Below are 14736 nucleotides of genomic sequence, written 5' to 3' on the forward strand. Positions count from 1 at the left end.
CTCAGCACAGAAATAGCTGTCGGAACGATTTTTTACCATATGCAAATTTCTGGATCCTACGGTTATTTTTGCGGACGTGGTAGGAAGCAAGGATCTATGCCTTGATTGGTTACTGGATCAAAATACCCAGATCTGATTGGACTAGAAGTCTTGTAGCGGTGATTGGTCAAAATAATACATTTTCTGAATCCATCCATTCAGTATAAATACTTGTCTGCGACCATTTTAGTCATTCGCCATCACCGATTTGCTTGTGTTGAAGTCGTGTCGAGGTACATCTGATCATTATGTCTGGACGTGGTAAGGGAGGCAAGGCCCGTGCGAAGGCAAAGAGCCGTTCATCCCGTGCAGGGCTTCAGTTCCCTGTCGGCCGTGTGCACCGTTTCTTGCGCAAGGGCAACTATGCCGAGCGTGTCGGTGCCGGTGCCCCGGTCTACTTGGCCGCCGTGCTGGAGTACCTGACCGCTGAGATCCTCGAGTTGGCCGGCAACGCTGCCCGTGACAACAAGAAGACCAGGATCATCCCCCGTCATCTTCAGCTGGCCGTCCGCAATGACGAGGAGCTGAACAAGCTTCTGTCTGGCGTGACCATCGCCCAGGGAGGTGTGCTGCCCAACATCCACGCCGTGCTCCTGCCCAAGAAGACCGCTGCCAAGTCTAGCTAGGTCATTCCTTCTAGAACTGACCCCGGCCCTTTTCAGGGCCACCCACATCCTCCAGAGAGAGCTATGACTGTCACATCTCTTAGCGACTCACGCACACGCGCGATACAGTTGAAATATAATTACTGTGTTCACGGAAGGAGCCGGAATTTACATGTTACACTGTTGAGACGAGCCAGTAGCATGGACCGTGGAAGACATGGCTATGTGTTTTCTACCACTTCGATATAGACCAAGGAGGTTATTTAACATTCAATAACCCAGGGAAGTTGAAAATAGACCAAGGAGGTCATTTAACATTCAATAACCCTGGGAAGTTGAAAAGACTACACATTGAATAGCCTGACTACCTAGGGATGGGACATTTACAGAAAATTCTGGTCCAGGAATGGTCCTGATCTGAACCTTGACTTTACTGTTTGAAAAACTTGTGAATGGATGATATTCAAAACAAGGAATATGTTTGGTCCAGTATCCAACGACCACCAACTCTACTAAGTAAGCTCTTGTTATTTTCTTTGACCTGTAAGCCCCCCCAAATCTGTTCCATTTTCGAACCGGTCCAACATCCTTTCCACTGATAATTTTCAGGTCTATTTTTTCTGGACAAGTCCAACAAGAAAATGGATTTGTACGCAGTACTGGTACACACCCATACCGGATACCAAACTGTTTCCATGGCCTATACAGCCCAACTCCTTATACAGCATGCTAGCAGGGAGTTACCAACAATATTACCAATGGAAGTGGTGTACACAATTGTAATTATACACACACTGGTATGTTTAAAAGGAAAAATTTTGGCTGAAACGGGTAATTTTTCGCCACCACCCCACGGCAAGCAATAAAAGTGGTATTGGTTCAGTATATCTTTTTAGTTTGTTGGTACATGTACCTTAAATTCCTGCATCATCTTTTTTACGAATATGTAAATGGTATGTAACCCAACAAGAGGACTTTGCAATAAAGAACTTATCTACATTTGGTCATGAGAGGTTTTTACATGGATGAACAGGTGTGCTATTTATACCAACTTTTTAGCCAGTCTGTAGTGTGAGAGTAGTATGGGGTATCAGTACCATCCTATATTTAAACACTGCAAAGAAGTCAAAGTAGCATGACTTGTCGGAACAAAAGATAACTCATGACATCCATTCAAATGGCACAAAGTCGTCTTTCCCTTGAGAACTGTAATTTACTAGAATGTGTTTGCATCATGAATGCCGTATCCCCTGAATCTGATATTGTAGCAGCATGATATGTCGACGCTCAGTTTCCTGTTTCTGGGCATCAGAAGAAATTTTTGATGACACGAGTCAAAGCTTTGGCCCAGGAGGGCACTTGTCGATCTGGACGTTGGAAGGTCTCCTTGGTAACCTCCTCTGTCCCTTGATACAGATGTCGTTGTTCCTGTGGGGTGCAGTGGAAAGTATTCAATAGTCAGATGTGACCCATAGTTTCTCAGTACATGTGTGAAGGAAAGAATTAATGGGAGGGGGGTGTAGGTACATGGACACAGGTATGCACGATCAGAATTTGCCTGTTTGCCATCCAATTATTACCAGGGCTCCTTACACTAGCTGCTCTGAATTTTTTTGGGCAGCGAGTGTAGGGAGCTACGGTAGGAATCAGATGGTACCCAGGCCAACACAGAATTTCTTCCAAAGTCCTCAGTCATCCAACAGATGAAACACAACAGAAACATCCAAAGTCAATTTAAATAGTTTACACACTACATTACATCACATTTCATCACATTACAATGCAATTCCATAGAAAAAGATGTTACAGCATCATGTTTGCAACATTTGGAATAGTATTTGGGTTCATGTAGATAACAGCTGTAGCAACATGTTCTAGCACCCCCACCTGATGTAGCTGCTGGCGAAGTGCCCAGTTATCTGTGACTATAGCCAACTGAGCTTCCAGGTCCCGGTGGACGGAACGGTAACCTGCGACATAAGATGGATCTTTACATGCTGAAACAATCTGAGCCAAAGACATCCTTACTAAGTGTGCTTTATACTACTACAAACAAATATGGAATGTAATGAACTGAACACTCACTTTTCTCCAAAAGAAGCACACATAACAACAAGCAATAACACAATAATACCAAGATACATACAAGCTTTATTGACATGACAGAAAGTACAGTGACTTTTGTATGGTCAAATATAAACTACCAAAAAAATAATAAGATAACATAGCACACAAAGAATCATAGCCAACAGCACTGCACAGTAATTAATAAGACATACGACTTAATAAGGCTACGAATTATGTAACTGATTTCTCTGTCAGAAAACACTTACCAAAGTTTGGAGACCCGACCAGGGTGAGAGAGGGTAGGTCCTCCCCAGGATGGTAGAACCACAGGCCTGAAAATAACACATCATACCAAGGTTGACAAAAGCTTGATCATATGAGACGAAGCGGACATCTGTCTTCCAAGAAAACTCCATAACATGGCAGCACGCCGGTCCTTTCCATGAGGACCGAACTTGTATTCTTCATCATTCTTCACCAATATTCTTACTGATAGAATTATTGTAACACATTTCGTCTTTTTTCACTTTTTCATATTTTTATTTGGTTTGTAAACCAAATATTTCTGTGTGATAAAGTCACAATCATTCATTCATTTACACTGCCTAAAACACATCAAGACTCTGTCACCGAAATAGATATCATCCTGCCAACTCTGTCAGATGAAAATTTTAACACACATCTTTACATCCAAATATCTAACACATTTAAACGAGGCACAAGTGCCTAACAATGCCTACATGGAGTATGTTTGGGCCCCTTCTCACCTTTCCCATGGAATGTCCAGTTGTTGCGGATGTACTCCTGCAGCCGGATCCTGTCCTGCTGCGCCTGCTGCCACACCCGGCGATGGAACTCCCTAGCGATGTAGGTGTACCCTGTGGGGATGCTGCCCGCAATGCCCTTAGCACCGTAGAAACCATTTACCTGTCCAGGGGAGAGGGCAGGTTTCAGATACACACTATCTACAGAAGATTCTGTGCTATACCACTTCTATTCTCACTTCAAGGCTGATTTAGAAACAACTTATGTTACACTGGGCAACTTGACAATTCTGAGCTTTTGCAATGAAATTATCACTTGGTAACTTGATATGGTACTTGTTTTTTTTTTACTTAGGGAGATGATGTTACAGTCTTATTCATGTCCCTTGTATCAAATGTAAAGTGGCCTTCTGGACTTGTTATATAATGGCCTTGAGTATCCAAAAAACAGCAACAATGGAACATGTATTATCACTCATGATATAATAGAAAGTTGGTTAGAGGTTCACCTGAGGGGAGGCCATGAGGATATTAAAGTCAGCATCAGCCTGCAGCATGACATTCATGTAGTCCTCCGTCAGGTTGAAGTAACCTGAAGCCAGCAGCAGTTCTGACTCCTTGGGAGCCGTCCGCAGCAGTCTCCTGGTGACCATCTCATCGTGCCACACTCCCAGGGGACCCATCTGCACCAGAGGGCAGATCCAAGTGTCCACGTAAATTGTGCGTTTCAATTGCGTAACGTTTGAGCTGTCAGGATGCACTACTGTTTTCTCCTTAGTACGAGTGTCAACCATGACCCAGGCCCCCTGTTGTATGAGCAGTTGCATTTCTTCATCACTTTCCTCATCTCTCCCCTCCACTTCGTAATGACTTGTGTAATCATCCCCATCATAGATTTGGATACTCCTTTCTCGTAACTCTCTCTTCCAACCTATCACCTTCTTCCTGTGACGGAAGGGTGCATCTGTGAAGAAGGGATCTGACAGTTTTGTAAAGTATCCTGGCTTTAGAAGGTCCATCACTCTTCTGCGGGCCTCACTTTTGAACTTGTCTATGTCATCTGCAATCACAGAATGAAGGTGGTATTAAGATCGACTAAGAGACAAAGCTATTTGTGTCTTGTACAGTAATTATCACACAAGTTACATGAGAAAGAACTAGGAAGGAAATTTAAGAAATATATGTATTCTTCAACTAAAATATCACATTTGCATTTGTTGGTCCCGAGACCTCAAGCACTACAGCATCACATTAGATAAGGGTAGTTTGTACTACAGATATCATATTTGTGTTTTGTGCATCATGGATTGAAACGAGGACAATTGGTAGCTGCATTTGAACGCAATACTCTACACTATGATGTAAGAAATTCAATGTAGACACTTAAGGTGCCATGATTGAAGGTGGATGAGTGTGTGATGTGGGCATGTAGCTGCCTGTACCTTTATATGGGTGGATGTTGAAGCTGGGGTGCAGGGTGACTGAGTTGTCTCGGCACAGTTGGAAGGAGAAGGAGGCAACACAGGACACCAAATTTGCCAACATGTCCGCCAGCAGGGGAATGTTGTGCAGCACTATGTAACGGTCCTGCCGATTGGTGAAGTAGATCTCACTCAAGTTGGCACTGAAGGAAAATATCATGTTATTATAATACATTCATTGTATAATCCAAGATGGCGGTTGAGCCGGTCGCGTCGATTACACGCTCCGGTTGAGATAAGTTAAATTGTGTCCTTATCGAGTTTATCTGTCAATATTTTTCAACCAAAGACTTTATTTGTGTATATTCTTCAATTCTTGTCCACATTGGATCCATCTTTTATCTTCATTGTTGAATATTTCGTTAAACTACGCTTTGAGCGAAACCCAAGCCAACCTCGGACGTAATGGCGGACCTCAGCGATCACGGAGAACTGTACACCACGCTTGGAGTACCACCTTCTGCATCCCAGGGGGACATCGTGAGTGCATACAAAACGGAAGTTCGACTTTTTGAGGAAGCATGCAATGTCAGTAAGAAGTCCAATGTACACAAGGAAGCCGAGGCGAGACACAGGGAGGTAAGCAAAGCGTTCACTGTCTTGTCCGACGCGTCGCGAAGACGACTTTACGATAACAGCGGCACCGTAAGCTCCACTCCCAAAGTCACGAAGAAGTCGCGAAAACAAGCCAAGGGCTACTGCGTCAATTATAACGAACAGAGCCTGTCTATATATTTTCCCTCAAACTTGGCATTATCATGGGTCAATGTGTGTGAGGAACACCATTCCACCAAGGCAACAATCAAGGGGAAGGATGGCAACAATGGCCACCACATAAAAACAGTTCTCAGTGACGCTCAATCTAAAGCACCCATTGGTTCTGTGAGCATTACTATATATGAGTCAACCAACAAGATCCATGTCCAGGGCTCTGCCTATCTCTTATGGTTCGTAGAAGAGTTTCCTGGTTTGAAAGAGAAAGTTGACACGGCGTGCCCTAACGACAGAGTCGACAGTGTTCAACTCGCGACGCAAGATACCAGGACGACCATAGCCCCGTTAGCTGACGGCCCGTCTTCTTGCCCAGAATGTGATCAACCTTTAGTTCCTGGTGATGTTTGTGCTACATGTAACACAGTCCCTAAAGACCTGCTAGACTGTAACAGTAATACTGTGTGCCCTGATGAAGAGTTAACGGAAGAAACGCCTCGTAGCCAATTCGACAAAGCGACCCAATTCACTGCTGTAACTGACGACTACTCTATTGTCCATGACAATATGAATAAGTTGGAATCATGCCTTGTCGAGTCTATCGCAGATCGAAAATCATCTGAGGACTCAATTCTACAAAAACTCTCTATACTCGAGGGCAGAATGAAAACCTTTGAACTAAGTCGTGTACGTGAGGTGAAACTTGTGGAAGACATTACACGCCTGGACAATGTCAAGCGTGAACTTGAGAGCCAAGTCAAGTCGCTTCAACGGAAGTTTGATGAACTGTCTAGCGCCATTCACAAGTTACAAACTTCCAGTTTCTCACGCGGTCAGACAGTGTCCACTGAGACACAAACCACACAGGAGGCGTCAGATCGAGCCGACAGATTACTCTATGAATTAGCCAACGTGAATGTTCACAACAGGTTCCAGGCCCTGGCGGAGCATGACAATGACGATAACGACATCGGGTCAGTTTCTAACACAGGTGCGAAACACCGTGAAGAAACACACAAACCTGGAGCGAAGCAGCCTTCTATTCAGAACAGTTCAAAACCCAGACCCTCTGTCTCGACAATTAGACAACACCAACAACAGCAAAGAGATGCCGCCCGCAGCAAAGAGATGCCGCCCGACTTGCTAATCCTGGGCGACTCGAACACTAAGACAATCAAAACAGAAGTCCTATACCCCTCTAAACGTGTGGAAAAGGAACTGACCTACAACTTGTCACAAGCTACAACTTTCGTTCGGAGTTCTAACATACCAGATCCCAAAGTCATTTTATTCCATGTCGGAACGAATGACATTCGTGACACGGCGGACCCGACAGTTGTGTCCGAGAACTTCAGGAAGCTGATACAGGTATCACATGACAAGTACCCCCAAGCCTCCCTGGTTTTCTCCTCGATCTTACCGAGATGTGATCGTGACCTACAGGAGGTTGGAGATGACGTGAACAGCTTCCTGAGGGTTGTAGCGGAGGAAACTAGCTATGTTCACGCCACGGACAACACTAGTCTGGCACACATGGGGTCGCCAAAGGCAGATATGTATAACTCAGACGGCTACCACCTGAACAGGCTCGGGGTCCGTGTGTTGGTCTCTAACATTAAGAGAGTGGTCAATCCTATCCTAGGACTTGGACCATACGCCGGCAGGGGTGCAAGGCCAACTCTACAGTCACCGCAAGGTCAGCACACGGAGCCTCGAGCTCCCAGATTCTCTCAGCATCCTGTCCGGGTTCAGGAGCAACCTGCTCGCTCAACCAGGCATGTGTCCTCATCAGTACAAAACCAAGGTGCGTCCAAAGCAATGCCGAGTGCGCCTGCAGCCAACCAACCCCCTGTGCAAGTGCAGAGCCGCACTTCAATGGAGTCAGCTCAGTTAGCGCCTTCAGGAAAACCAGAAGACCAAGGCTCAACGCGATCTCCTGGTTCTCCAGCGCCAAACTCCAATTCGCCGTGTCCATGGAGCAGACCGCCGCCGAGCCAGCTGCAGGCGGGACCGTGGGGCAGACCGCCGCCGAGTCAGTTGCAGGCGGGACCGTGGAGCAGACCGCCGCCGAGTCAGTTGCAGACGGGACCGTGGAGCAGACCGCCACCGAGCCAACAGACAGGACCTTGGAGCAGACCTCCACCGAGTCCGCAGACTGGACCTTGGCCGCCCATGCTCAACCATCCACCTGCTCCTTGGGGTCTTCCACCTCCGAACAACGCCATGAGGAACCAGCCTCCCCGAGTGCCCCCGCCGCCTTGGCCCTGGCATCCTGCGCTGATGTGGCCGCCCATGGTGTGGTAGGATAAGCGTCTGTCAGTTAAGTATCGTAGAATAAGTGAAAAAGTCTCTGCAACAATTTGATGTTTAGAAATTAAGGTAATAGTATTTCTTAGTTTGTTTCTACCACAGTTTGGTAGGATAAGCGTATGTCAGTTAAGCATCGTAGCATAAGTGAAAAATCCATGCAACATGATTGTTAGAACTTAACGTAATAGTATGTCTTAGTTTGTTTCCTTCCTTTTAACTTCCTGCTAACCCGATATATTTTGAGAATAAGTTTTGAATCTGTTTCTGTATACACTGTTTGCACATTTTAGTTTAAACCGATATGAATGTTGTTAGATATTGTATTTGACTGCTCAAATAAGGACACTATTTTACTTATAGTACTTCTTTTTTCGATATGAAAACATTCCGAAATGGAATCAAAAGCTTTGGCGTTTGGAATGTCCACGGATTAGGTTCCAAACTAGAGGATTCTGATTTTCTCTCACATATCAAAAAGTTCGACTTCTTCTCGCTTTTAGAAACCTGGAGTACAGAAAACACCATAATTAACATTCCCAATTACAGCTATTTTCATCAACATAGACAAAAGAGTAAGAGAGCGAAACGTTCTTCGGGAGGTATTGTCTTTCTATATAAGAACGAATACAAAGGTTATGTAAAAAAAGCACCATCTCAATCGACAGACGCCCTTTGGGTACAAATCGACCGCCAACTACTCGGTTTACCCAAAGATTTATTCATATGTTCTCTTTATATTAGCCCCGGAGCATCCACTGCACACAAATATTCAGAAAAACATATTATAGACACTTTAGAAGATGAAATCTCCAAATTCAGCTCCGTCGGGTACGTTTTACTAGGTGGTGATTTCAATGCCCGTCTCGGAAATCTACCTGATTACACAACCGATTCTCATATTGACGACGATTCCGACAGCTCCCCATACTTCACTGACAGACAACACATGGACAAAGTTCCTCCCAACAAATTCGGTAGACTAATCACAGACTTGTGTATTCAAGCAAATCTTAGAATCTTAAATGGTAGAGTTGTCGGTGACCTACAGGGAAAATTCACATGTCACCAACCAAACGGCAGCAGCACAGTTGATTTAATGATTTGTAGTAAGTCCTTTCTCCAGCAAATTTTATCATTCCGTGTCAATCCTCTAACAGTAGTCTCCGATCATTGTATGGTATCTACATTAATTCGCTCAAAACCACCAATACATACTTTGCAGGAAAAATTTAAAAGCTCACACACCAGGTCTCTTTCTAAACAGTTTCACTGGAACGAGAACTCTGCCCAGACATTCCTTGTTTCTCTCAGTCAGCCCGACATTGTAAAACGATTAGGTGCTTTAAAGGACTCTAACAACATAACATCTGCGGCAGAAATTGAGAATTATGTTTCTGAATTTAGCTCAATTCTGAGAGAGGCGGGTAATAAGTCACTCTGTTTGAAAAGAGCTAGAAAACGTCCGCCGAAAAGACAAAATAAGAAATGGTTCGACAAAACGTGTATTGAAATGAAACATGAAATGAAAAATTTAGCCTATTTACTAGAAAAAAACCCATCACATCCAGAAGTGAGGGGCAGTTTCTTCAAGAAGAAAAAAGAATATAGAAAATTATTAAAAAAGAAAAAACGTGATTTTCGTCAACAAATTATGAATCAACTATCCACCCTTCGGGAAAAGAATCCAAGTGCATTTTGGGACCTTGTTAATAAATTAAAACCCGAGAAGGCTCAAGAAAATAGCCAAATCTCCAGCGAAGACTGGTTAAACCACTTTAGTAAAGTTGACAAATCATCCGACGGAAATCATGATTCCGTAGCCGGTCCTTTCATTCCAGTAAATGATCAAACTCCTCTTCCAACAGAGACAGAGAACTTTATATTAGATTCTATAATTACCGCAGATGAATTAGACAGAGCTATTGCAAAATTAAAGAATAACAAGTCCAGCGGAAGCGATATGATAAGGAACGAAATGCTGAAATGTGGCAAATCAATTTTTCAAAAACCTCTGCTCCATCTTTTTAACCTGTGCTTACAAAACGCATACTTCCCCGAAGAATGGTCGCTCAGCCATATTGTACCTATTCACAAGTCCGGCGATACTTCACTCCCAGACAACTATAGAGGGATCTCTATTATAAGTTGTCTAGGAAAATTATTCTGTTCAATCTTAAACAATAGACTGTCTAACTACGCAGAAGAAAACAGCCTTTTCAAACCACAACAGGCCGGTTTCAGAAAGAATTTTAGAACAACTGATAATCTATTCACTTTGAACACCCTTGTCAGCAAATATATTAGTAGAAATTCACGTCTGTACGCTTGTTTTGTAGATTTTAGTAAAGCTTTTGATTCTGTTTGGCGAGAAGGTCTTTTACTTAAATTGAAGAAACTTGGGATAGGAGGCAAATTTCTCCTGACCATAAAAGATATGTACTCTAAAACTACAAATTGTATTAAAACAAACAGTGGTCTAACCGATACATTTGTGACTCACTGTGGGGTTCGACAAGGCTGTAACCTGAGTCCAACATTATTCAACTTATTCATTAGTGACATAGCATCAGAATTTGACCATTCCTGTTGTAATCCTCCAGCTCTACACTGTATGAATGTACCCTGTCTATTATATGCTGATGATTTAGTAATATTCTCAGAGTCACAACGTGGCTTACAATCATCTTTGTCTAGATTAGAAGAGTACTGTAAATCCTGGAGGTTGAAAGTCAACCTTAAAAAGACAAAAATTGTAGTTTTCACAAAGGGTGGTCGGTTACCAAAAGACTGTTCCTTCTTGTTCAATAGTAATGTAGTAGAAATTGTATCTTCATATTGTTATCTAGGCATAATTGTCAACTCAGCCGGCACATTCAAAGCCAATCACAAATACATATATAACAAGGGACTAAGAGCTTTGTTTGGAGTCAGACAATCCCTTGACAAAGCTGATGCCCCGTTGTCTGTTAAAAACAAGTTATTCGACTCCTGTGTCAAACCTACATTACTTTATGGGTCGGAGATTTGGGGTTCTTTCAAAAGTTCAAAATCTTGCCCAATCGAATCCGTACATGTAAAATTCTGCAAACAATCCCTCAATGTCCCCAAAACAGCTAGCAATCTTGCTGTACGGGCGGAATTAGGGAGGTACCCCTTACATTTGGAGGCCTCCCTAAACGCCATTAAGTTTTTTACCAGAGTCTGCTTAAATGTACCGGCTGATAGTCTCCAGGCAGACGCACTTTTATGTCAATTAGAATTAGACTCTTTAGGTAGTAAATGTTGGGCTTCCGGTGTGCGGAAAACTTTAGAAGAATGTGGTTATGCCTTTGTTTGGCATTCTCCACACTCAATTGTTTCAAAAGTGCCTTCAATCATCTCTGCTATTGAACAACGTTTAAAGGACATCTACTTTCAGACATTCCTACGCGAAATCCATTATGACAACAAAGGCAAATTCGCAAAGAACAAATTACGCTCATACAGACTGTTCAAATCCACCTACAACGAAGAAGAGTACCTTAGAATTCCGAACGAACGACAAAGAACTACAATTACCAAACTGCGAATCAGCTGCCACAAACTCCGTATTGAATCAGGGAGGCACAACCGCACACCTCTGGAGCAAAGACTCTGTCAGTTTTGTAACATGAACAAGGTCGAAGATGAAGCCCACTTTTTATTAGATTGTAGTTTATATAGTAATGATAGAAGTATTCTTTTTAGCTATATTATAGGAAAGTTCCCTCGCTTTGAATCTTTGTCTAGTGTTGAAAAATTCATTTTTCTTATGAGGTTTGATCAAACGACATTATACAAACACATCTCAAGCTACATATTCAACATTACTAAGAAACGAGAAGAAGCCGAACAAATGTATTAGACTAGTTTTAGAATCCATGTTTTAGAAACCATGTGTACTGCATTACTACCTTTTGTATCTATATGCCTGTACTTAGCCCGATAGGGCATGAATGTGCAATAAAGGCTATTATTATTATATAATACATCATCTGAAATTCTAAATGGATTTTGGGTCTTGAAAGAAAACCTTGACACTGTAAAGCTACATCTTCTTCCTGTTTTGTAAATTTGACAGGCTATAGGTGATTAACATACTACGGTACGCTTCAAATATCTTGAACATGCTTAGTGCATCTATTCCATGACTACCAAATATAGAGATAAGACCTTACCCACTCATGATGACAGAGTTGTCAGTGAGGTAGATCTTCATGTGCTGGAGACCGATGGTCTCATTGAAACGTTCTGGTACAACAGCCTTCAGCAGACCACGCAGATCTGGAGTGTGGTACAGGCTCACCTGTGATGGCAGGGAAATATCTATCTGTAAGTAGGGCGAAATGAACTTCACTGTGCTTTATACTTTTTGTGTATTATTTGGTATCACTTTGGTAGGGCTAAAGTTAGGTTGTTGTTTTGATTAGTGCCACAGAGCTGTAGCCAGAGTGTGAAGTGTGGAGATTTGCATTTTGATTAGTGTCGTCTGGAAATGAACCTTTGTCTCCTCTGTTCCAGGTGTAATTGTTTCACACTAAAGCTATAGACAGAATTAACAGATAGACGGTAGTCGCTCAGCCTTTGATATCTAGAACAACAAAGGGACTTCAAAAACATTGTCACCTCTATAGTATGTATGAATATGTGAATTTGTATGAATAAAACAAAGGACAAGCTTGCTGGTAGAGGGGAGAGAGAGATGAGTTGTGTCAGTCGAACGTGAAGTGCAGACACGGGATGTAGCTCTCCAGCAAGCAGTCCGTGTGTGTGCGGAAAATGGCCTGTTGTTCTTCCCTTCTGTCTTAGACTCTCGGCAGCAATTTCGAATAAGAACCCGGGGGAAAGCATATTGCAATTCCCCCTTTCTTACATATCATCATCATCATCATCATTGCGGCATATCAGCGTTTGCCGAGGCAAGCCGTCATTATTCTCCACACTTTTCTGTCTGCTGCTGTCCGTTGCACCCCCTCCCATCTCAGCAAGGTCTCACTCCACAGTTTTCCTCCATTTCATGGTTTGTCTTAGCCTGAGTATCATCCTCCGTAGTAACCGCTGGCTCACGACTTTCGTGGTTAGCAAGCGAAAGTCATGAGCCAGCGGTTACTACGGAGGATGATACTCAGGCTAGGTCTGTCTCTCCCCCCCCCCCTCTATCTATCAACACCTTATACTATAACTGACTTACACATGTACAAAATACTACAATTGTGCACATAATGTTACATGTAGATCTACATAACCCACCTGTACTCTGTCAGGGAAGTTTTGCAGGAGAGGCAGCAGCAGAGTACGTGAGTTGTTTGTACCACGGGAGCCGCGAGTGTAGTCCAGCAGCACAGTCACCTGGAGGTCACGAACTCTCTCCAGCTGGGTGTGAAGAGCTGCTACCTGGTTGTGGGAGTCAAGAATTAGGAACACAGTTTAACCACATGGGTCCTGCCAACAGTTGGTACATAGGGGTTGTAATATATGATCAGTAATATGCTACAATACAAACTAAATGCAGCTTAAGAATGCAGTACATACTAGTACATTTGTATACAACTTAACAGTAAGTGTTGTGTAAGATATATGTAAAACAGAAATTTAATATCAGTTCAATGTTGCACTCTTGAACAGAGACTGCGATAAACGTTCCACTTACCAGCTCCTGCTCCAGGGGTCCATTCCCCAGATATAAAGAGGACAGCACTATTCTCTTCTCTGCTGTCCATATTCTACCCTGAAAAAAAAATGGCACAAGATATTGTACAGATCCGGTAAATACATCCTATAAAAATCCTGATAATTAATTTCACTATTGAATCCTACAGGAAAACAACTGACCTTGAGAACATTGAAGAATACTGTGGGGTCATGAAGGACGGATACTTTATTCCCTGTAGTTCCAAACACAGGGACGAGGTCTCCCAGCCACGCAAAGGCCTCTGTCCTCTCCCTGCTACTCAGTCTGCTGTGGTTATAGCAATATGGCGATGTGCTCAAGCAATTGCTCAGTCGTATACTCCTTCTTAATCTGAAAAGGGATATAAATTGTACTTTTTGTCCATTGACAAGATGTGAAATCTTCCCAGACTGCTTGGTTACAGATAAATGTCACATGCACAATTTCTTCTACAAATAAACAAGACTCAGAATAATTAGGGACATGTAAATCAGTAAAATTTAACACACTTTTGTGCCCATCAGAATTTTTCCATGATACATTAACGTGTGAGTATATGCAACTCTGATTCCCACGGGACTAAAAGTTAACAACACAAAGGAGTCTTTACCCATTCCTGATATGTTAACATTTCAAATTAGAAATCATTCATGATAATTTCTTTATTAATCTAATCTTTGGCAAACTTGTTTTAGAGTAATAACAAAGTGCACGTGGTGCTTCATGATAATTTGAAAAAAAAAGCTTTTCACGGCCACGCAAGTTGTTTTAACATCGTTTAATCAGCATCGAGGAACGTAACCTCTAAGTTATACTTTCACATTACGGATTACAAAACATTTAAAAGTCCTTTTTGCTGTCTTACCGGATAGGTGACGACATAAAGCCTTTGGTGCCTGTATTTGCCGAACGACACAGCAATGACCGGACATTCACTAATGACAGCGCCATGTTGTTTGTGACCTTTGACCTAAGATACTAGTAGCAGTGATGGGCGATACCACTATTTACTTAGTCTCTACCAGACCACGGATCGCTGGAAAAATCGTAGAAATGGAACAAATAGAGGA

At 42.8% G+C, this 14736-nt stretch overlaps 2 protein-coding genes across 2 annotated transcripts; one reads left to right on the top strand and one right to left on the bottom strand.

Moving 5' to 3' along the window:
• Window positions 1-186: 186 nt before the first annotated feature.
• On the top strand, window positions 187-1649 carry LOC118429011 (histone H2A-like). Its single transcript, XM_035839350.1, has one exon. It carries the CDS (start codon window positions 288-290, stop codon window positions 663-665), a length of 378 nt encoding a protein of 125 aa, XP_035695243.1. The 5' UTR covers window positions 187-287; the 3' UTR covers window positions 666-1649.
• Window positions 1650-1837: 188 nt separating this feature from the next.
• On the bottom strand, window positions 1838-14671 carry LOC118428958 (CDP-diacylglycerol--glycerol-3-phosphate 3-phosphatidyltransferase, mitochondrial-like). The gene is made up of 11 exons (XM_035839282.1): window positions 14532-14671; window positions 13828-14017; window positions 13646-13723; window positions 13246-13389; window positions 12174-12301; window positions 4918-5099; window positions 3985-4535; window positions 3479-3638; window positions 2978-3043; window positions 2532-2614; window positions 1838-2072 (listed from the first exon to the last, which is right to left on the bottom strand). The coding sequence occupies exons 1-11, from the start codon at window positions 14615-14617 to the stop codon at window positions 1953-1955; spliced, it is 1788 nt and encodes a 595-aa protein (XP_035695175.1). The 5' UTR covers window positions 14618-14671; the 3' UTR covers window positions 1838-1952.
• Window positions 14672-14736: the final 65 nt, after the last annotated feature.

Source organism: Branchiostoma floridae, chromosome 13, assembly GCF_000003815.2.
Source record: "Branchiostoma floridae strain S238N-H82 chromosome 13, Bfl_VNyyK, whole genome shotgun sequence".
Taxonomy (NCBI): Eukaryota; Metazoa; Chordata; class Leptocardii; order Amphioxiformes; family Branchiostomatidae; genus Branchiostoma; species Branchiostoma floridae.